This window comes from Oncorhynchus masou, chromosome 24 (genome assembly GCF_036934945.1).
Source record: "Oncorhynchus masou masou isolate Uvic2021 chromosome 24, UVic_Omas_1.1, whole genome shotgun sequence".
In the NCBI taxonomy this organism is placed as follows: Eukaryota; Metazoa; Chordata; class Actinopteri; order Salmoniformes; family Salmonidae; genus Oncorhynchus; species Oncorhynchus masou.
In genome coordinates this window covers 39,836,148-39,859,187 of record NC_088235.1, presented here as the reverse complement: position 1 = coordinate 39,859,187, position 23,040 = coordinate 39,836,148, and the positions used below count along the sequence as shown (strand labels likewise).

The window sequence follows — 23,040 nt, the reverse complement described above, 5'->3', positions numbered from 1 at the left end:
CTTTGGTTAAGGTTGGCTTTGGTTGAGTTGACTACCGGTATTATACATTCCATCTGGCCGTATTTGTTTTTGAGCAGAAGTTGCGACCGAGTCATGACCTATTGTCCTTGACAAGCTTTTCCAGCCTAATACCAAGGGTAGGCTACTACGACTCAGAGGGGAGAAAAAAAAACAACGGCGTCAACCGAGTTATCCAATCATAACATCGTTTTTTTATTCTGTTCCCGCCTTCTTCAGATTTTGTTATCCAAGAACACAACTTTTGAAACCTGTCAACTTGTAATATACATTGATTAACAAAATAGCATGTATTAGAAACATGTTTGTTATGAGCCGTATCAAATCACACACACATCATTTATATTTGAGAAAAATCTATAATACATCAGAAGGTCTCAATTCTGCCAATGGGCGGTTCCCATTTCCTCCAGCGTCAAACGGTCAGAGTGTGTCCCAAACACTGCGTGGTGTTGTCCGCCCTGGGGACTGAGGCCAGGAGTGGAAACTGTACGACCGGTAAACATCTGGGACGGGAATGTAAAAAAACGAACTACAAACGGGAACACGAAATAGCTTTAAACGGAGTGCCATTTGGGCATAAAGACTGTACATCAGGTTTCCAATGGAAGCGGATGGTTTCTTGAGAAGACGTCGGATGACAGCAGAGAGAGCAGGCGGGGACGCTGGTGTTGCTGGAGCCTCGGCCGGCGCAGAGGTCCGATGGCTCGGGGGAAGGATCTGGGGAGTGTCGGAGAGCCTCGTTGGGAGTTTGTCTCCCAGGATCGGAGGCGAGACCGAGATTAAGACTGTAATTCAGTTCAGTGGCGGGGCCCCTGAAGTAACGTTAGCAGATACTTCGGAACCCGACTATGAAGGTTTGCCGCAGGGCGCTTCGACCAGCACCCACATGGTTGCAGGAGCAGTGGCTGGGATCATGGAGCATTGCCTGATGTTCCCCATCGACTGTGTCAAGGTAACGTGGTAGGCTATGCTGGGCTAACGTTTAAACGCAAACTAGTTGGAACGGACTGATATTGGAAACTGGGCACATGAGGGTTGGACATTCCTTTGGCTCGTCATGACATGTGGCTATAACTTGTCAATAAGTTTGGCAGGTCACAACACGGACGAGGCAAGGTCGATCCGGACAGGCTTGCATTACAGCTAGGAAACTAATTTAACATGCTAATAAACTCTCATCCACTGCGAATTATTTAGTCGGCATAATTTCTGTAGTAGGTTAATAACTGTGGCGTACCGGATTTAATTGGAGTTAATATGAAAACTTTTAGTGAACAGTGTGTGCTGCAGTTGTTAGCATCAACTGCTTAGTTACAAAGTCATTTCAGCTAACGTTAGCTAACTAATTTACCAACAAGCTCGGCCTGTGCATCAGCTCGAGCCTGGGGGTCAATGTTGATTAGCTGGTAGGAAGCGAGCTCGCGCCTGCTAGAAAATAGGTTAGGCTTATCAGTTTGACAATGAATGTTAGCTAACTACTTTATTCCGTATTTTCATGAGCAGATTTTGGAAGCTATTTCGATACTTCTAAAATGAAACGAGAAGTTGTTATTTGCTTTGGGGAAGGAGACAGAGTTAGCACGAAGCAGCACGTGTTCCCCTCCTGTACATACAAGTCAAGGCATACCAATGTACAGCGCATTGATAGCCGGGATAGCGCTATTTGCATACTAGTACATGCTACTATTAACTACTTCCCTGTATTTCCCGAACGTTCACCCTATTCAAGAAGAGAACCCATTGGTGGGAGAAACCACCTTCTGTCAAAATAGCCTACACTTTGCAGCACCAAAAACATAGCCGAGCTACAAGTAGCTTTTAACTAGGCAGAGAATGCATTAACACTGATGTGGTCTAAGGCAATGTTATCTGCTGCCTGGCTAGCAGGATTTAGGTGGGGTGGAACTGTTTATTGTTTACGGAAAATACAGGGCTAGATGTTCTGGGATTAAGAGTACAATGCTACTATTGTGCTAATTCTGGCTGACAAGTTGGCTCTACCACTGCACACATTTAAGAAAAGTTATGTTATCATAAGACTATAAATTAGTTTTGGATTATGTACTTAGCTGGGATGACTCTGGTGTTATGTAAACAAGAGATGATAAATTACATTGGCCTGTGCAGTTTTGACAGGCCCACTCCATGATTAAGATCTACTCTAGCATGGCTCATGTGCTACAGCCCTTTACAATGTCTGGTTTCTTACCATCTTGTGGTCCCTGTAGAGCAGGGGTCTCCAACCATGTTCCTGAAGAGCGACCCTCATGTATTGTTTCGCCTCAACCCCAGTTGTAACTAACCTGTTTCACCTTATCAACCAGCTAATTATTAGAATCGGGTGTGCTAGATTAGGGTTGGAGTGAATTTACAGGACGGTAGTTCTCCAGGACCAGGGTTGGAGAGCCCTGCTGTAGAGAGAGTCATGAGTTGGTCCTTGATTGAAATGATTGTTTACTGCTATGCAGAGACAGATCAACAGCGTGAGAGTGGTATGGTAGGTGGGGGGAGGAGTCAACTGTTTGTGTCAGGTGGGAGAGCAGGGCTCTCAGAACAAAGCAGAGATTCATCTTCTTTCCCAGCTGTAGTTCCCTCCTCTGCTTCAGGTGCTGCTCAAACAACTTGGGCTGTGTCTCAATAGTCAGAAGTGGCTTCCTCTCCCTGTCTCCTCTTTTTTCAATGACAAGAAAGGACAGTTGAAACAAAGCATGTTCCCAGTGTGCATCCAGCCACCATGTTGCTTTCACATATACTGTGTTTCCAGATCCGGACAGACTGAGAGGAGGCGAGGATGTATCTTTAGAGTTTTGAGGTGCAGCCCAGACAGTGAACTTGTCTGCCTGCTGAGGAAGGGCAGCCTGAGCTAGATGCTACACAGACTCACTGATCTATAAATCATGTCATCTGTCAAACATGGCATTAACTGGCCCTACTTTTAAACACATTAACAGATCTGTACAGATGGAGGAGACCTAGCTCAAGCTGACAGCTGACCCCAGTGGACTAGCACGGACACAAACACAGTTAAAAATCTTTGTAAAATACCTTGCAGGGGTTGTGACAGATTGCACAGTAGAGATAATGTCCTAACTTGTTGTTTACACTCAATCCGAAGGTTGAGATTAGACATGCTCTTTCCAGGCAAGCTCCCTGCAATACAAAACCATACCATTGGCTACATTTTTATTTATTTAACTGTTATATAACTAGGCAAGTCAGTTAAGAATAAATTCTTATTTACAATGACGGCCTACCAAAAGGCCTCCTGCTGGGATTAAAAATATAGGACTAAATGCACATCACGACAATAGAGACTCTTCATAAAGAGAGACCTAAGACAACATAGCATGGTAGCAACACAACATGGCAGTAGCACAACATTGTAGCAGACAACCGCACAAAAGGCAAGAAGGTAGAGACAACAATACATCACGCGAAGCAGCCACAACTGTCAGTAAGAGTGTCCATATACAGTACCAGTCAAAAGTTTGGACACTCATTCAAGGGCTTTTCTTTATATTTACTATTTTCTACATTGTAGAATAATAGTGAAGACAACACTATGAAATAACATATGGAATCATGTAGTAACCAAAAAGGTGTTAAACAAGTCAAATATCTTTGAGATTCTTCAAAGTATCCACACTTTGCCTTGATGACAGCTTAAAATCAAATGTTATTGGTCACATACACATGGTTAGCAAATGTTATTGTGAGTAGCAAAATGCTTGTGCTTCTAGTTCCAACAGTGTGGCAATATCTAACGAGTAATCTAACAATTCCACAGCTACCTTAATACACACAAATCTAAGTAAAGGGATGGATTAAGAATATATACACATAAATATATGGATGAGCAATGACCGGCCGGCATAGGCAAAATACAATAGATGGTATAAAATACAGTATATACATATGAGATGAGTAATGCAAGATATGTAAACATTATTAAAATTTAATTTAAAAAGTGGCAAGTGATCCATTTGTTAGTAGCCAATGATTTCAAGTCTGTAGTAGGCAGCAGCCTCTCTGTGTTAGTGATGGCTGTTAATCAATCAAATGTATTTATGAAGCCCTTCTTACATCAGCTGATGTCACAAAGTGCTGTACTGAATCCCAGCCTAAAATCCCAAACAGCAAGCAATACAGGTGTAGAAGCACGGTGGCTAGGAAAAACTCCCTAGAAAGGCCAGAACCTAGGAAGAAACCTAGAGAGGAACCAGGCTATGAGGGGTTGCCAGTCCTCTTCCGGCTGTGCCAATCATTCAGAGTATCTCTACCGCTCCTGCTGTCTCTAGAGTTTTAAACAGAAGGTCTGGTAGCATGTCCGGTGAATGAGTCAGGGTTCCATAGCCGCAGGCAGAACAGTTGGAACTGGAGCAGCAGCACGACCAGGTGGACTGGGGACAGCAAGGAGTTATCAGGCCAGGTAGTCCTGAGGCATGGTCCTAGGGAAAGAAAGAGAGAGAATTAGAGAGAACATACTTAAATTCAAACAGGACACAGGATAAGACAAGGTAAATACTCCAGATATAACAGACTGACCCCAGCCCCCCGACACATAAACTATTGCAGCATAAACACTGGCGGCTGAGAACGGAGGGGTCGGGAGACACGACGATACCCCGAACGGGGCCAAACAGGCAGGATATAACCCCACCCACTTTTCCAAAGCACAGCCCCCACACTACTAGAGGGATATCTCCAACCACCAACTTACCATCCTGAGACAAGGCAGGGTATAGCCCATGAAGATCTCCCCCACGGCACAAACCCAAGGGGGGCGGCAGTGACAGGAAGATCACGTCAGTGACTCAACCCACTCAAGTGACGCACCCCTCCTAGGCACGGCATGGAAAAGCACCAGTAAGCCAGTGACTCAGCCCCTGTAATAGGGTTTGAGGCAGAGAATCCCAGTGGAGAGATGGGAAACGGCGAGGCAGAGACAGCAAGGGCGGTTCGTTGCTCCGGTGCCTTTCTGTTCACCTTCACACTCCTGGGCCAGACGACACTCAATCATAGGACCAACTGAAGAGATGAGTCTTCAATAAAGACTTAAAGGTTGAGACCGAGTCTGCGTCTCATGTGGAAAGGCAGACCATTTCATAAAAATGGAGCTCTATAGGAGAAAGCCCTGTCTCCAGCTGTTTGCTTAGAAGTTCTAGGGACAGTAAGGAGGCCTGCGTCTTGTGACCGCAGCGTACGTGTATGTATGCTGGCTAACAGGCTGGCTAACAGCCTGCTGGCTGACAGCCTGCTGGCTAACTGGCTGGCTGACAACCTGCTGGCTCACTGGCTGGCTGACAGCCTGCTGGCTAACTGGCTGGCTATCTTATTGTGGAGCTAGAGGAGTTAGAGCCCTGTGTATGTTCGTAGATAAGAGGAGAGTACCCCTCCAGCTAGGATGTAGTCCGTCACTCCTCAGCAGGCCAGGTGTGGTCCTCTTTGTGAATCCCAGAAAGACGGCCAATTATCTACAAATTCTATCTTTTGGGAGGGGCAGAAAACCGTTTTCAACAAGCGATTGAGTTGTGAGACTCTGCTGTAGAGCTCATCACTCCCCCTAACTGGGAGGGGGCCAGAGACAATTACTTGATGCCGACACCTCTTTCTAGCTGATTAACACGCTGAAGCTATTTTGTGCTGATGGCCTTGAGATAGAAGTTATTTTTCAGTCTCTCAGTCCCAGCTTTGATTGACCTCGCCTTTGGATGGTAGCAGGGTGAACAGGCAGTCGCTCGGTTGGTTGTTGTCCTTGATGATCTTTTTAGCCTTCCTGTGACATCGGGTGCTATAGGTCTCCTGGATGGCAGGTAGTTTGCCCCCCGGTGATGAGTTTTGCACACTTGGCATTCTCTCAACTAGCTTCATGAGGTAGTCACCTGAAATACATTTCAATTAACAGGTGTGTCTTGTTAAAAGTGGATTTGTGTAATTTCTTTCCTTAATGCATTTGAGACAATCAAATCAAATTTATTTATATAGCCCTTCGTACATCAGCTGATATCTCAAAGTGCTGTACAGAAACCCAGCCTAAAACCCCAAACAGCAAGCAATGCAGGTGTAGAAGCACGGTGGTTAGGAAAAACTCCCTAGAAAGGCCAAAACCTAGGAAGAAACCTAGAAAGGAACCAGGCTATGTGGGGTGGCCAGTCCTCTTCTGGCTGTGCCGGGTAGAGATTATAACAGAACATGGCCAAGATGTTCAAATGTTCATAAATGACCAGCATGGTCGAATAATAATAATAATAAGGCAGAACAGTTGAAACTGGCGCAGCAGCACGGCCAGGTGGACTGGGGACAGCAAGGAGTCATCATGTCAGGTAGTCCTGGGGCATGGTCCTAGGGCTCAGGTCCTCCCGAGAGAGAGAAAGAAAGAGAATTAGAGAGAGCATATGTGGGGTGGCCAGTCCTCTTCCGGCTGTGCCGGGTGGAGATTATAACAGAACATGGCCAAGATGTTCAAATGTTCATAAATGACCAGCATGGTCGAATAATAATAAGGTAGAACAGTTGAAACTGGAGCAGCAGCACGGCCAGGTGGACTGGGGACAGCAAGGAGTCATCATGTTAGGTAGTCCTGGGGCATGGTCCTAGGGCTCAGGTCCTCCGAGAGAGAGAAGGAGAGAATTAGAGAACGCACACTTAGATTCACACAGGACACCGAATTGGACAGGAGAAGTACTCCAGATATAACAAACTGACCCCAGCCCCCTGACACATAAACTACTGCAGCATAAATACTGGAGGCTGAGACATGAGGGGTCAGGAGACACTGTGTGTCAGTTGTGTTGTGTTGTGTTGTGACAAGGTAGGGGTGGTATACAGAAGATAGCCCTATTTGGTAAAAGACCAAGTCCATATTATGGCAAGAACAGCTCAATTAAGCAAAGAGAAACAACAGTCCATCATTACTTTAAGACACAAAGGTCAGTCAATCTGCCTAACCCATCTAGACAAGAGGAATACCTATGTGAGAATGCTGTTCATCGACTACAGCTCGGCATTCAACACCATAGTATCCTCCAAGCTCGTCATCAAGTTCGAGACCCTGGGTCTCGACCCCGCCCTGTGCAACTGGGTACTGGACTTTCTGACGGGCCGCCCCCAGGTGGTGAGGGTAGGTAACAACATCTCCTCCCCGCTGATCCTCAACACTGGGGCCCCACAAGGGTGCGTTCTGAGCCCTCTCCTGTACTCCCTGTTCATCCACGACTGCGTGGCCACGCACGCCTCCAACTCAATCATCAAGTTTGCGGACGACACAACAGTGGTAGGCTTGATTACCAACAACGACGAGACGGCCTACAGGGAGGAGGTGAGGGCCCTCGGAGTGTGGTGTCAGGAAAATAACCTCACACTCAACGTCAACAAAACTAAGGAGATGATTGTGGACTTCAGGAAACAGCAGAGGGAACACCCCCCTATCCACATCGATGGAACAGTAGTGGAGAGAGTAGCAAGTTTTAAGTTCCTCGGCATACACATCACAAACAAACTGAATTGGTCCACTCACACAGACCGCATCGTGAAGAAGGCGCAGCAGCGCCTCTTCAACCTCAGGAGGCTGAAGAAATTCGGCTTGTCACCAAAAGCACTCACAAACTTCTACAGATGCACAATCGAGAGCATCCTGGCGGGCTGTATCACCGCCTGGTACGGCAACTGCTCCGCCCTCAACCGTAAGGCTCTCCAGAGGGTAGTGAGGTCTGCACAACGCATCACCGGGGGCAAACTACCTGCCCTCCAGGACACCTACACCACCCGATGTTACAGGAAGGCCATAAAGATCATCAAGGACATCAACCACCCGAGCCACTGCCTGTTCACCCCGCTATCATCCAGAAGGCGAGGTCAGTACAGGTGCATCAAAGCTGGGACCGAGAGACTGAAAAACAGCTTCTATCTCAAGGCCATCAGACTGTTAAACAGCCACCACTAACATTGAGTGGCTGCTGCCAACACACTGACACTGACTCAACTCCAGCCACTTTAATAATGGGAATTGATGGGAAATGATGTAAATATATCACTAGCCACTTTAAACAATGCTACCTTATATAATGTTACTTACCCTACATTATTCATCTCATATGCATACGTATATACTGTACTCTATATCATCGACTGCATCCTTATGTAATACATGTATCACTAGCCACTTTAACTATGCCACTTTGTTTACATACTCATCTCATATGTATATACTGTACTCGATACCATCTACTGTATCTTGCCTATGCTGCTCTGTACCATCATTCATTCATATATCCTTATGTACATATTCTTTATCCCCTTACACTGTGTATAAGACAGTAGTTTAGGAATTGTTAGTTAGATTACTTGTTGGTTATTACTGCATTGTCGGAACTAGAAGCACAAGCATTTCGCTACACTCGCATTAACATCTGCTAACCATGTGTATGTGACAAATAAATTTGATTTGATCTGGAAAATTTCAAGAACTTTCTTCAAGTGCAGTCGCAAAGACCATCAAGCGCTATGATTAAACTGGCTCTCATGAGGACCGCCACAGGAACGGAAGACCCAGAGTTACCTCTGCTGCAGAGAATACGTTCATTAGAGTTTCCAGCCTCAGAAATTGCAGCCTAAATAAATTCAGCAAAACAATAAATGTCCTCTCATTGTCAACTGCGTTTATTTTCAGCAAACATAACATGTGTAAATATTTGTATGGACATAACACCTTTCAACAACTGAGACATAAACTATACAAGTTCCATAGACATGTGACTAACAGAAATTGAATGATGTGTCCCTGAACGAAGGGGGGGGGGTCAAAATCAAAAGTAACAGTCAGAAGTATCTTGTGTGTGCACGAGCTGCATTATGTACTGCAGTGCATCTCCTCCTCATGGACTGCACCAGATATGCCAGTTCTTGCTGTGAGATGTTACCACACTCTTCCACCAAGGCACCTGCAAGTTCCCGGACATTTCTGGGGGGAATGGCCCGAGCCCTCACCGTCCGATCCAACAGGTCCCAGATGTGCTCAGTGAGATTGAGATCCGGGCTCTTCACTGGCCATGGGAGAACACTGACATTCCTGTCTTGCGGGAAATCACACACAGAACGAGCAGTATGACTGGTGGCATTGTCATGCTGGAGGGTGATGTCAGAATGAGCCTGCAGGAAGGGTACCACATGATGGAGGAGGATGTCTTCCCTGTAACTCACAGCGTTGAGATTGCCTGCAATGACAACATGCTCAGTCCGATGATGCTGTGACATACCGCCCCAGACCATGATGGACCCTCCACCTCCAAATCGATTCTGCTCCAGAGTACAGGCCTCGGTATAACGCTCATTCCTTTGACAATAAATTAAAATCCGACCATCACCCCCAGTGAGACCCAACAGCGACTCGTCAGTGAAGAGCACTTTGTGCCAGTCCTGTCTGGTCCAGCGACGGTGGGTTTGTGCCCATAGGCGACGTTGTTGCCGGTGATGTCTGGTGAGGACCTGCCTTACAACAGGCCTACAAGCTCTCAGTCCAGTTTCTCTCGGCCTATTGCAGACAGTCTGACCACTGATGGAGGGATTGTGTGTTCCTGATGTAACTCAGGCAGTTGTTGTTGCCATCCTGTACCTGTCCCGCAGGTGTGATGTTCGGATGTACCGATCCTGTGCAGGTGTTGTTACACGTGGTCTGCCACTGCAAGGACGATCAGCTGTCTGTCCTGTCTCCCTATAGCGCTGTCGAAGGTGTCTCACAGTACGAACAATACAATTTATTGCCCTGGCCACAACATTCACATAGATGAGCAGTGACCCTGGGCGTCTTTCTTTTGGTGTTTTTCAGAGTCAGTAGAAAGGCCTCTTTAGTGTCCTAAGTTTTCATAACTGTGACCTTAATTGCTTACCGTCTCTAAGCTGCTGGTGTCTTAACGACCGTTCAACCGGTGCATGTTCATTAATCGTTTATGGTTAATTGAACAAGCATGGGAAACAGTGTTTAAACCCTTTACAATGAAGATCTGCGAAGTTAATTCGTAAAAATCGAATTATCTTTGAAGGACAGGGTCCTGAAAAAGAAACATTTCTTTTTTTGCTGAGTTTAAATGCATCACAGAGTTCACGTAACAGACACATCTCAACACCAACTGTTCAGAGGAGACTGTGTGAATCAGGCCTTCATGGTCGAATTGCTGCTAACAAACCACTACTAAAGGACACCAATAAGAAAATACTTGCTTTGCCTAAGAAACACGAGCAATGGACATTAGACCAGTGGAAATCTGTCCTTTGGTCTGATGAGTCCAAATTTGAGATTTTTGGTTCCAACCGCAGTGTCTTTGTGAGACGCAGAGTAGGGGAATGGATGAGCTCCGCATGTGTAGTTCCCACCATGAAGCATGGTGGAGGTGCTTTGCTGGTGACACTGTCAGTGATTTTATTTAGAATTCAAGGCACACTTAACCAGCATGCACTCTGCAGCGATACACCATCCCATATGGTTTGCACTTAGTCACACTATCATTAGTTTTTCAACAAGGCAATGACCCAACACATCTTTAGGCTGTGTAAGTGCTATTTAACCAAGATGGAGTGCCGCGTCAGATGACCTGGCCTCCACATTCACCCGACCTCAACCCAATTGAGATGGTTTGGGATGAGTTGGACCGCGGAGTGAAGGAAAAATAGCCAACAAGTGCTCAGCATATGTGGGTACTCCTTCAGTACTGTTGGGAAAGCATTCCAGGTGAAGCCGGTTGAGTGAATGCCAAGAATGTGCAAAGCTCTCAAGGCAAAGGGTGGCTGCTTTGAAGAATCTAAAATGTAAAATGATTTGTTTAACACTTTTTTGTTGTTGTCAGGGCTGTGTTATTGCATAGTGTTGATGTCTTCACTGCTATTCTACAATGTAGAAAACAGTAAAAAATCATGAAAAACCCTTGAATGAGTAAGTGTGTCCAAACTTTTGACTGGTACTGTATATACCTGTGTCAGGGCCGAGGGAACTGTTTTCATTTAATTGAACATTTATTCACAGACTAGTCACATTGTGACATTGACATCAAATATATCGCAGGAAAGACCTCTTTAAGATGGCAGCAATCTGCGAAGATGCATGTAAAAATCTCTTACAGGGCTCGAATTCCACACAGCCTATAACGGTGGCCCGAGGCCCTGTTTACATTTCCTGGAAAGCGTGCACACACCAGTGCAGAAAACAATCGGCATGTGGGAGCCCAGGGCCTCCTTTGCTTGTGGTGATGTGGTCATTATTAGAAGACCCTCTGCCTCTCACAGCACTAGACTTACTGTGAGAGGATGAATCCTGACACTGGCCCAACGATAAGGATTGTGTTTGTGTGTGGAGTCCGGTTGTTAGAGTGTTGCTGGTGGGACAGATGCTTACCCTGGGTCTCGTTATTCAACACTTCCTTCTATTCAACTGGGCGTGGGCATGACTACTCAACATTTTCAAAATATTTAGCGGGTGGAAGGCAAAAGCACCGACTTACTTACTGTGTTTTGATTGGTTAGCAGTGTTCATCCCACCTCTGCTCAGATTTCATTGGTTGTTAACACAGTAGTTCTCAAATTTCAAGTAAAATGTTATGGTTGCAGTAAGGTTAGGTATGGCGGGAAGTTTATGGTTAGGTTATGAAAAGGGTAACCAGTAGGCGTGTGACCTCTAACCTCTCTTCCCTGTGTAGACGCGTATGCAGAGCCTACAGCCTGAGCCTGCTGCCCGTTACCGGAATGTGATGGATGCTCTTCGGCGAATCATAACCACCGAGGGTGTCTGGCGACCAATGAGAGGGCTGAATGCCACAGCCGTGGGGGCGGGTCCGGCGCACGCCCTCTACTTCGCCTGCTACGAGAAACTGAAGAAGAGTCTGGGTGACATCATCCACCCCGGGGCTAACAGCCATCTGGCCAACGGTATACCAGAAAGATACACACACATTCAAAACACACACTAGCACATGCACACACCAATCCTGTGCTTCTCTGCAACCACTCTTTTGGATTACTTGTTGACTTCCTGGAAATATAACTATATGACATTGTTTTTTCTAGTAAATGCTAGCAGTTCATTTGGTTTTTCCAATATTCTATTTTTAGCAACTTCAATTAAACTATTTTGCTGTATTTTTACATCTATGTTGCTGTAGTCCTGTAGAGATCATCTCTGTTACACACTACAGAGAGAGAGGGCAAGAAGACCCCCTTCTCCCCTGGACACTAAGTGGATGCTGCTCGGACTAACCTAGATGAACCTTAGTCTGTGTGTGTGTGTGGGTGAGTCAGCCTGCCAGTTCTAACAGCTGGAGCAGAGTGGTGGTGCCACACCCTTAATACCCCCATCCCCTGGACAGTAGAGGGGACAAATACCTGCGCTATACTTCAGGCTCTCTCATACCCAGTACAGTAAGCAGGCCCTAAGAACCTGGTTCCTCTCTAGGTTTCTTCCTAGGCTCCTGCCCTCTAGGGAGTTTTTCCTAGCCACTGTGCTTCTCCATTGCTTACTCTTTGGGGTTTTAGGCTGGGTTTCTGTATAGCACTTTGTGACAACTACTGATGTAAAAAGGGATTTATAAATACATTTGATTTGACTGAATCTAACTTGTTGTGCCACCTGCCAGTGTAATAAACATCACCAGCCACTCAGGTGGTGGATCAGCTGTTGGCCGGGGCTAATTCTGTCCCAGCAGGGCAGTAGGAGGGATATCTTTCTGGCCATGGAGCTGATCTGACATTGTCTGTATGCTCTCTGAGGTCAGAGTTCTGCAGAGTCAGCCAGGTCCACAAATAGACCAGGGCCTCTGACTGACTACATGCCATGCTACGGTGTCCAGGTTCATGCTACGGTGTCCAGGTCCATGCTACGGTGTCCAGGTCCATGCTACAGACATGCGTCAGAGAAAGGTTTCACCTGAGCACTGCTGCGTGAGGAGTGAGGCTGGCACTATTGCTGCAGCTGAGGAGGGGGCAGTGTGTGAGCGATGGGAGCGAGCCACTGAGGTATAAAAGAAGTGGGGACTGCGTCCGTTGTTTTCAACATAATCTGCTCGCGTTTGCATACGGCGATTTATGAACCGTCTATATCCGTGTTGTATCCTGTTTACATGGCCCAACTTGCGCACTAGCACTCGGCCCACATGCGCACTAGCACTCGGTGTGCACAGGGAGCAGCGACGACGTCATCCAAATGCATGTCAGACATTGGATGACGATAAAATGTTAATCTTCGGCTGGGGGGGGGCTTCATCAACAATTCTTTGTCTTGACTACAGCTGGCTAGGCTAATTGAGGCCACCCACTGTACTTTCTTCCCAACCCCAATCAGATAAAACAACAGCCTACTTGTTGGTTGCTCGTTGTAGTCTACTCAGTCTCACTTTTAATTACATATTTTTTTCCCAACTTGCATTGCATTAGTGTACTCTTTGCATTGCATAAACTTTGATTGGCCAACATAAACAAGCCACACACGTGAAGGGTGCATGTCAATAAAACAACATTGAAAAGTTTATTTTATTATATTGAACAAAAATATAAACGCAACATGCAACAATTATAAGTTCATATAAGGAAATCGGCCAATTGAAATAAATTGGGCCCTAATCTATGGATATCACGTGACTGGGAATAAAGATATGCGTCTGTTGGTCACAGATGTCTTTCAATAAAGATGGGGGTGTGAATCAGAACCTGTCAGCATCTGGTGTGACCACCATTTTGCCTCATGCAGCGCAACACATCTCTTTCACACAGAGTTTCAGGCTGTTGATTGTGGCCTGTGGAATGTTGTCCCACTCTTCAATGGCTGTGCCAAGTTGCTGGGTACTGCCGGGTACTGGAACATGCTGTTGTACGTGTCATTCTAGAGCATCCCAAACATGCTCAATGGGTAATATGTCTAGTGAATATGCAAGCTATGGAAGAACTGGGGCATTTTCAGCTTCCAGGAAATGTGTACAGATCCTTGTGTCATTATCATGCTTAAACATGAGGTGATGGCGGAGGGTGATTGTCATGCCAATGAGCCTCTGGATCTCATCACAGTATTCAAATTACCATCGATAAAATGCAAGTCGGAAGTTTACATACACTTAGGTTGGAGTCATTAAAACTTGTTTTTCAACCACTCCACAAATGTCTTGTGAACAAACTATAGTTTTGGCAAGTCGGTTAGGACATCTACTTTGTGCATGATACAAGTAATTTTTCCAACAATTGTTTAGACTAATTATTTCACTTTTAACACACTGTATCACAATTCCAGTGGTCCAGAAGTTTACATGCACTAAGTTGACTGTGCCTTTTTTAAACAGCTTGGAAAATTCCAGAAAATGATGTCATGACTTTAGAAGCTTCTGACAGTCTGGTTCATCCTTGGGAGCTATTTCCAAATGGCTAAAAGTACCACGTTGATCTGTAAAAACTATGGTACGCAAGTATAAACACCATGGGACCACGCAGCCGTCATACCGCTCAGGAAGGAGACGCCTTCGGTCTCCTAGAGATTAACATCTATTGGTGTGAAAAGTGCTAATCAATCCCAGAACAACAGCAAAGGACCTTGTGAAGATGCTGGAGTAAACAGGTACAAAAGTATCTATATCCACAGAAAACGAGTCCTATATCGACATAACCTGAAAGGCTGCTCAGCAAGGAAGAAGCCGCTGCTCCAAAACCGTCATAAAAAAGCCAGACTACGGTTTGCAACTGCACATAGGGACAAATATCGTACTTTTTGGAGAAATGTCCTCTGGTCTGATGAAACAAAAATAGAACTGTTTGCCATAATGACCATCGTTATGTTTGGAGGACAAAGGGGGAGGCTTGCAAGCCGAAGAACACTATCAAAACCATGAGGCACGGGGGTGGCAGCTTCATGTTGTGGGGGTGCTTTGCTGCAGGAGGGTCTGGTGCACTTCACAAAATTGATGGCGTCATGGGGATGGAAAATGATGTGGATATGTTGAAGCAATATCTCAAGACATCAGTCAGGAAGTTAAAACTTGGTCGCAAATGGGTATTCCAAATGGACAACTTCCAAAGTTGTGGCAAAATGGCTTAAGGACAACAAAGTCAAGGTATTGGAGTGGCCATCACAAAGCCCTGACCTCAATCGTATAGAAAATTTGTGGGCAGAACTGAAAAAGCGTGTGCGAGCAAGGAGGCCTACAAACCTGACTCAGTTACACCAGCTCTGTCAGGAGGAATGGGCCAAAATCCACCCAACTTATTAGGGAAGCTTGTGGAAGGCTACTCTAAACGTTTGACCCAAGTTAAACAATTTAAAGGCAATGCTACCAAATACTAATTGAGTGTATGTAAACTTCTGACCCTCTGGGAATCTGATGAAAGAAATAAAAGCTGAAAGAAATCATTCTCTCTACTATTTTTCAGGCATTTCATTCTTAAAATAAAGTGGTGATCCTAACTGACCTAAGACAGGGAATTTTTACTCAGAGTAAATGTCAGGAATTGTGAAACTGAGTTTGAATGTATTTGGCGACGGTGTATGCAAACCTCCGACTTCAACTGTACCTCTCTCATCGCCCAGAAGACTGCCGCTTGCTGGATGTTTTTTTTGATGCACCATTCTTGGTAAACCCTAGACACTACCGTGCGTGAAATGCCCAGGTGGTAGTCTTTTCTGAGATACTAGATCCAGCGTGCCTGACAATGAAGATCATTCCACCAAAACTCAGTCGCTTCGGTCACTCGTTTTGCCTATGCTAACGTTCAATCGAACAGTGACTGAATGCCTCTGCCTGCTTTATTAAACAAGCCATTGGTCATGTGACTGTCTGTAGGAGCGACCCATTTTCTTGAAAGTGGTGGTGTACCTAAAACTGTCCAGTGAGTGTTGGCTATTTTAATTTAAATGAGAAAATACTAACGTCCGTTCCGACATTTGAATATTCAAATAACCTTGCACATCCCTAATTTGCATGACAAGAACATATTTCATTTTGCTCAGACGTAGCTAGTACTAGAGATACTTGCTCTTTTTATCCCTGTATCTGTTCTCTGCTCTTTCTTTCTCTTCCCTCCTTCCCAGGTCAGCTGACTGTCTTCTCTTCCCTCCTCCCTGGTTTCCAGGTCAGGGGAGAGGCAGGGTAAGACCTGCCCAGTAGAGGAAGGGATGTTTGACTCTGGTCCAGCAGGAGTGGTGATGGCCTGTTTTACTGCTAGGGAGAGCTAGAGCATTTTCTGTCATCTGGCCTCTCCTCACCCCTCTCTCCTCGTCTTTCCTTCTCTCCCTCTCCTCTACTCTTTCCTTCTGCAATCTTTCTCGTTTTATATCTCTGGTCTTCTCTCCCTCTGTGTGTGTCTCTCTCTCTCTGTCTCTCCCTCTGTGTGTCTCTCTCTCTCTCTCTCTCTCTCTGTGTGTGTCTCTCTCTCTCTCCCCTCTGTGTGTGTCTCTCTCTCTCTCTCTCTCTCTCTCTCTCTCTCTCTCTCTGTCTCTGTCTCTCTTTTGTGTGTTTTAACCATTGAGTGTGTATGTGTTACAGGTGTGGCTGGGTGTGTATCCACATTGCTTCACGACGCAGCCATGAACCCATCTGAAGGTAAATCTATCCATCTATAAGTATCTTTCCCTCTCTTAAACCTGCTTTCTTGATCTCACACATGGCATGTATTAAGGTGACAGATGTTATTTGCTGTAGATACAGTGCCTTGCGAAAGTATTCGGCCCACTTGAACTTTGCGACCTTTTGCCACATTTCAGGCTTCCAACATAAAGATATAAAACTGTATTTTTTGTGAAGAATCAACAACAAGTGGGACACAATCATGAAGTGGAATGACATTTCTTGGATATTTCAAACTTTTTTAACAAATCAAAAACTGAAAAATTGGGCGTGCAAAATTATTCAGCCCCTTTACTTTCAGTGCAGCAAACTCTCTCCAGAAGTTCAGTGAGGATCTCTGAATGATCCAATGTTGACCTAAATGACTAATGATGATAAATACAATCCACCTGTGTGTAATCAAGTCTCCGTATAAATGCACCTGCACTGTGATAGGCTCAGAGGTCCGTTAAAAGCGCAGAGAGCATCATGAAGAACAAGGAACACACCAGGCAGGTCCGAGATACTGTTGTGAAGAAGGTTAAAGCTGGATTTGGATACAAAAATATTTCCCAAGCTTTAAACATCCCAAGGAGCACTGTGCAAGCGATAATATTGAAATGGAAGGAGTATCAGACCACTGCAAACCTACCAAGACCTGGCCGTCCCTCTAAACTTTCAGCTCATACAAGGAGAAGACTGATCAGAGATGCAGCCAAGAGGCCCATGATCACTCTGGATGAACTGCAGAGATCGACAGCTGAGGTGGGAGACTCTGTCCATAGGACAACAATCAGTCGTATATTGCACAAATCTGGCCTTTATGGAAGAGTGGCAAGAAGAAAGCCATTTCTTAAAGATATCCATAAAAAGTGTTGTTTAAAGTTTGCCACAAGCCACCTGGGAGACACACCAAACATGTGGAAGAAGGTGCTCTGGTCAGATGAAACCAAAATTTAACTTTTTGGCAACAATGCAAAACGTTATGTTTGGCGTAAAAGCAACACAGCTCATCACCCTGAACACACCATACCCACTGTCAAACATGGTGGTGGCAGCATCATGGTTTGGGCCCGCTTTTCTTCAGCAGGGACAGGGAAGATGGTTAAAATTGATGGGAAGATGGATGGAGCCAAATACAGGACCATTCTGGAAGAGAACCTGATGGAGTCTGCAAAAGACCTGAGACTGGGATGGAGATTTGTCTTCCAACAAGACAATGATCCAAAACATAAAGCAAAATCTACAATGGAATGGTTCAAAAATAAACATATCCAGGTGTTAGAATGGCCAAGTCAAAGTCCAGACCTGAATCCAATCGAGAATCTGTGGAAAGAACTGAAAACTGCTGTTCACAAATGCTCTCCATCCAACCTCACTGAGCTCGAGCTGTTTTGCAAGGAGGAATGGGAAAAAAATTCAGTCTCTCGATGTGCAAAACTGATAGAGACATACCCCAAGCGACTTACAGCTGTAATCGCAACAAAATGTGGCGCTACAAAGTATTAACTTAAGGGGGCTGAATAATTTTGCACGTCCAATTTTTCAGTTTTTGATTTGTTAAAAAAGTTTGAAATATCCAATAAATGTCGTTCCACTTCATGATTGTGTCCCACTTGTTGTTGATTCTTCACAAAAAAATACAGTTTTATATCTTTATGTTTGAAGCCTGAAATGTGGCAAAAGGTTGCAAAGTTCAAGGGGGCCGAATACTTTCGCAAGGCACTGTAAATGGCTATAGCAGAGCTCCCTCTGCAGCTATAGCTCCTAGGGCCTCCTCAAAGGCCTAGCCTGTTTACTCTGCACTGCTCGCTAGGGAGGGGAGGGGAGGAGCGGAGCAAGGCCCAGAATGAAATGGGATTAGAGACTGGGATAGAGATTGAGGGAGCGAGCAGGGTAGGGAGGGAGGGGGGAGACGTGGAGAAAGATGCTCCCTTGGGTCCTGTCGCCTCTGTATTGAACTTAACCACCGTCTGTAGACTACAGCAGACTTTATCCTTCCACTGAAATGCCTGGACAGGTGATCCTCAGGCAGCTGTGTAGGGTGGAGGTGAGGGACATAGGTGCTAGTCTCAGATTCCAAGGTAATGCCTGGGTCACTGCTTTGAACTTCAGCAGTCTAAATAAAAATCTATGTTAATGTCTTAATTAATCTGAACATCCTAATGCCCTCCTCAGCCTTGGATGTTATGACTGCATTAAAAAAGAAAAATCATATCTGGTCAATAATTTGTCTTTCTTTTTTATCCTCCGGGCTATGTTCCTGGTCCCTAATGATGGAAACACACCTGGCAATCCTCCCTTGCATCCCTCCAATCCTCCCCTTTACTCCTCTTTACTCACCTATCCATCCCTTCCTTCCTCTCTGCCTCACTATCCCTTCTTTTTTCCTTTATACTGCTCTCATCGCTCGCTTTCCCCCACTCCTCTACTGCCTGCATTCTCTTTCTTATGCTCTATTCTGGCTATTCCTATCTGTTTTTCTCCCTCCATGCCCAGTGGTGAAGCAGCGTTTGCAGATGTATAACTCTCCCTACCGTGGCGTGATGGACTGTGTGCGTGCCGTGTGGCAGAGAGAGGGCGCCGCAGCCTTTTACCGCTCCTACACCACTCAGCTCACCATGAACGTGCCTTTCCAGGTGCTCCACTTCATGACCTACGAGTCCCTCCAGGAGCTCCTCAACCCCCACAGACAGTACAACCCCTCTTCACACATGGTGTCTGGAGCCCTGGCCGGGGCCATCGCTGCTGCAGCCACCACCCCTCTGGATGTCTGCAAGACTCTGCTCAACACCCAGGAGTCCCTGGTGGGGCTCCCCGCTGCAGGCCAGGGTGGAGGTCAGGGGACACACAGACACATCACAGGCCTGGCCCATGCCTTCCGGACAGTGTACAGGCTGGGTGGCCTGCCTGGGTTCTTTAAAGGAGTCCAGGCCAGGGTGATCTATCAGATGCCCTCCACAGCCATCAGCTGGTCTGTCTATGAGTTCTTCAAGTACGGAATCACCAAGCACCAGCACGAGAAGAGGATAGCGCAGCGGAGGGAGGGAGAGAAGTAGAGAAGGAAAAATAAAGAAAATCCTCTTCAGCCATCTCTCTTTGCCATCTATTCTGTTTTCTCTCTATCAACCCCCTTCCTTTGCCCTTTCGGAGCAAACAGGTGTTCAGAGCAAGGAAGAAGTGAGAGGAACAGTGGAGAGGAAGAATCGATACGCACATAAACCAACCAATACCCTCTTTACCCCGTTCAGACAGCCAATAAGAAAGTCTTCCAGATGTGGTTCAACTAATAACATCCCTGCTAAACTGTTTGCAAATGAAAATGTACAATTTCCTGTGAAAGTCATATATTGACACTACTTTATCAAACGCACATAAATGCTAACCAGAACCATTGTTGATTCTGTTTTGCTAGTCTCCAGTGAGTTTTGTTAAATATTTTGCTAATGAGGTTCCAATCCCTTTCATACGTATTGTTGTGATGAATTTGACAACCGCTGTCCTAACTGTCCGTGTTAAAGGTAGACTCAGCACTATAACTTCATTCTACACACCTGGGCCAATTCCTGCTGATAGAAATTAACAGAATTCCCTTATTGAGGTGCATATTAAAAGAGCCATTAGATTTTGATTCGGTTTTTGTTGGTGTGTGTAAGCAGGAAGTTTCCCAGCGTTGTATGGTGTTATATTGCAGAGTACCTGTAAAGTTAATTATTGCGTTTAACTGTATGTGGATGAGAATGTTGTTCACTGTAAACCCCACCAGGGGCCACTGTGTTCCTCTCAATAAAGCTGTAGTAATAGAATATGATGAGGTGTGAGTGACAGTCTGCCTTTAGGGGGCGTTAGTGTTGCTTTGTAAACCCAGGCAATAGTTAAAAGGCTTCAGGTACAAGTTGGCCTTAACCCCAGATCAAGAATCAGTTTGTCATTTCTCAATTCTTATCTTAACTGTTGAGGGTATAAAAGAATATCTAATCCTAGACCAATGGTTAGGAGCAACTTCTACCTTTTTCGCTTCAGAACTGGTAGAGACACAAAGGGAGTCCTCAAGGTTTGAAATGGTTGCATACTATATATGTGAATTTAAATGTCACATTTTTTTAATCGGATCAGATTTGATGTAAAATGCTGAAATATACTTAATTTATTGCTGCCAGTATTTTGTTAAGTACGTTAGCTCTATTCTGAGAAACTATTGAGAGTTATTTTTGTATTGATTCTGGAACACAAAGAACTAACCTTTAGTTGGCTGACACCACTGTTCTAGATCCAAAGCGACATGATTGACTTCTAGAAATAATTGCCATTTCATTGGCCAATAAACTCCATCCTGTCTTTTGATTGGTACTGATGTAAGGAAATGTTGTTATCCCAGATCTCACATATTTTGTTTTGAGTAGATCAAATTCTTGGATGGGATAACCTACCCACACACACTTACATTTTCTGTCGGTTTAGAGTCACACCCTTGTTTTACCTAGACTGGCTGCCTGACTGTCCCAGTATTAATAAGTACACAAAGGTTTAGACAGGACAGTTTGGCTAAAGCAGAGACCAACAGGCATACACAAAGGATATGGATTCCCATGCATTAACAGCCAAATCCAAACTCCAGAACCATGTTTACATGATGGAATTTCATGAGAATTTCCTATTGGCATGGTTTACACACAGTCTTCATGTTTAGGGACTATTATGGAATGTTGGGTAATGATTAATTGTCATGGAAATAGCCACGATTGTCATTTTTGTTGAAAGAGGTTTTGAGCTTGTAATCTTTAAACATAGGCTATGACCATGAATACAACACACTTGTATCAAAAAAATAAATGGTTTTGACCGCATGCATCTTTTGTAAATTTAAGTTTCTCCTTCCGATCATGCCGTGCTGCTCTTAAAATTATTACCAACATTACCCATTTCTTGTAAAACTGCTATTGGGTAACCACTTAACACAAACATATAAACGTGTGGCCTCATGTTTCATGAGCTGAAATAAAAAAAATCCAGAAATGTTTCTTTAAAAAAGGATTATTTCTCTCATGTTGTGCACAAATTTGTTTACTTCCCTGTTAGTGAGTTTTTCTCCTTTGCCAAGATAACCTGTCCACCTGACAGGTGCGACATATCAATAAGCTAATGACACAGTATGATCATTACCCATGTGTACCTTGTGCTGGGGACAATAAAAGGCCACTTTAAAATGTGCAGTTTTGTCACAATGCAATTCCACAGATGACTCAAGTTTTGAGGGAGCGTGCAATTGTCATGCTGACTGCAGGGAATGTCCACCAGAGCTGCTGTTAGACAATTGAATATTAATTTCTCTACCATAAGCTGCCTTCAGTGTCATTTTAGAGAATTTGTCAGTACGTCCAACTGGCCTCACAACCCCAGATCACGTGTAACCAAGCCAGCCCAGGACCTCCACAACAAGCTTCTTCACCTGCAGGATTGCCTGAGGGGGGGGACCAGTGCTGAGGCGGCATTTCTGTCTGTAATAAAGCCCTTTTATGGTGAAAACTAATCTGTTTGGCTGGGCCTGGCTCCGGAATGGGTGGGCCTATGCCCTACAAGGCCCACCCATGTCTGCACCCCTGCCCAGTTGTGAAATCCATAGAATAGGGCCTAATTTATTTATTTCAATTGACTGATTTTCTATGAACTGTAACTCAGTGAAATATTTGAAATTGTACTGTACATACTGTATATCTACTTGAATATAAAGTTGAATCCTCCCTTCTCCTAAAATATGTATTATTGTATTAGGACAATACTTTATTTTAGTTCATGGTTACTGTCCAAATTTGTCAGTTACATGATTATACAATAATTGTGCCAGCCCTACTCATGTTAGGGTTTGGCCCTGACTAACTAAAGGGTCAAGAAGGAAAGAGCTGATGATGCAGAACTTCCAATGTTCCATTTAAAGGTTTCTGAACATGCCACGTTTGTTTAATAAATTGTTCTAAAGACAACAGGTAGAAGTTACCCTTAGACATATACAATACATGACCAAAAGTATGTGGACACCTGCTCGTTGAACATCTCATTCCAAAACCATGGGCATGAAAGAAATGAAAGCTGAAATAGATCATTCTCTCAACTATTATTCTGACATTTCACATTCTTAAAATAAAGTGGTGATCCTAACTGACCTCAAACAGGGAATTTTTACTAGGATTAAATGTCAGGATTTGTGAACAGCTGAGTTTAAATGTATTTGGCGAAGGTGTATGTAAACTTCCAACTTCAACTCTCTCCGTTGTCTTTGTAAAGCACATGGCAGGGGAATGTACTTCCTGGATGCTGATAATAAAATAAAGCCATTAGCATTTAAATGTTAGAAAGTGATCTCTCCCAGTATTTCCCCTTGTTAGGTCCTTTAGTGCGTGTGTTGTCTTAGTCATTTGAACAGAGCGAGGAGAAGTAGCCTAAAGCATGGTGTCCGCAG

General features: G+C 44.7%; 1 protein-coding gene across 1 annotated transcript; it reads left to right on the top strand.

Annotated features, from left to right (window-relative positions):
* Window positions 1-281: 281 nt before the first annotated feature.
* On the top strand, window positions 282-21,434 carry slc25a28 (solute carrier family 25 member 28). Its single transcript, XM_064933886.1, has 4 exons — window positions 282-973; window positions 11,706-11,934; window positions 16,524-16,580; window positions 19,083-21,434. The coding sequence occupies exons 1-4, from the start codon at window positions 623-625 to the stop codon at window positions 19,640-19,642; spliced, it is 1,197 nt and encodes a 398-aa protein (XP_064789958.1). The 5' UTR covers window positions 282-622; the 3' UTR covers window positions 19,643-21,434.
* Window positions 21,435-23,040: the final 1,606 nt, after the last annotated feature.

Bases quoted from the DNA above. Each gene is read 5' to 3' on its own strand.
- slc25a28 (XM_064933886.1), top strand. From the start codon at position 623: ATGGAAGCGGATGGTTTCTTGAGAAGACGTCGGATGACAGCAGAGAGA. The intron at 11,935-16,523 runs GTATACCAGAAA...TATGTGTTACAG, and splicing joins TAACAGCCATCTGGCCAACG to GTGTGGCTGGGTGTGTATCC. The intron at 16,581-19,082 runs GTAAATCTATCC...CTCCATGCCCAG, and splicing joins AGCCATGAACCCATCTGAAG to TGGTGAAGCAGCGTTTGCAG.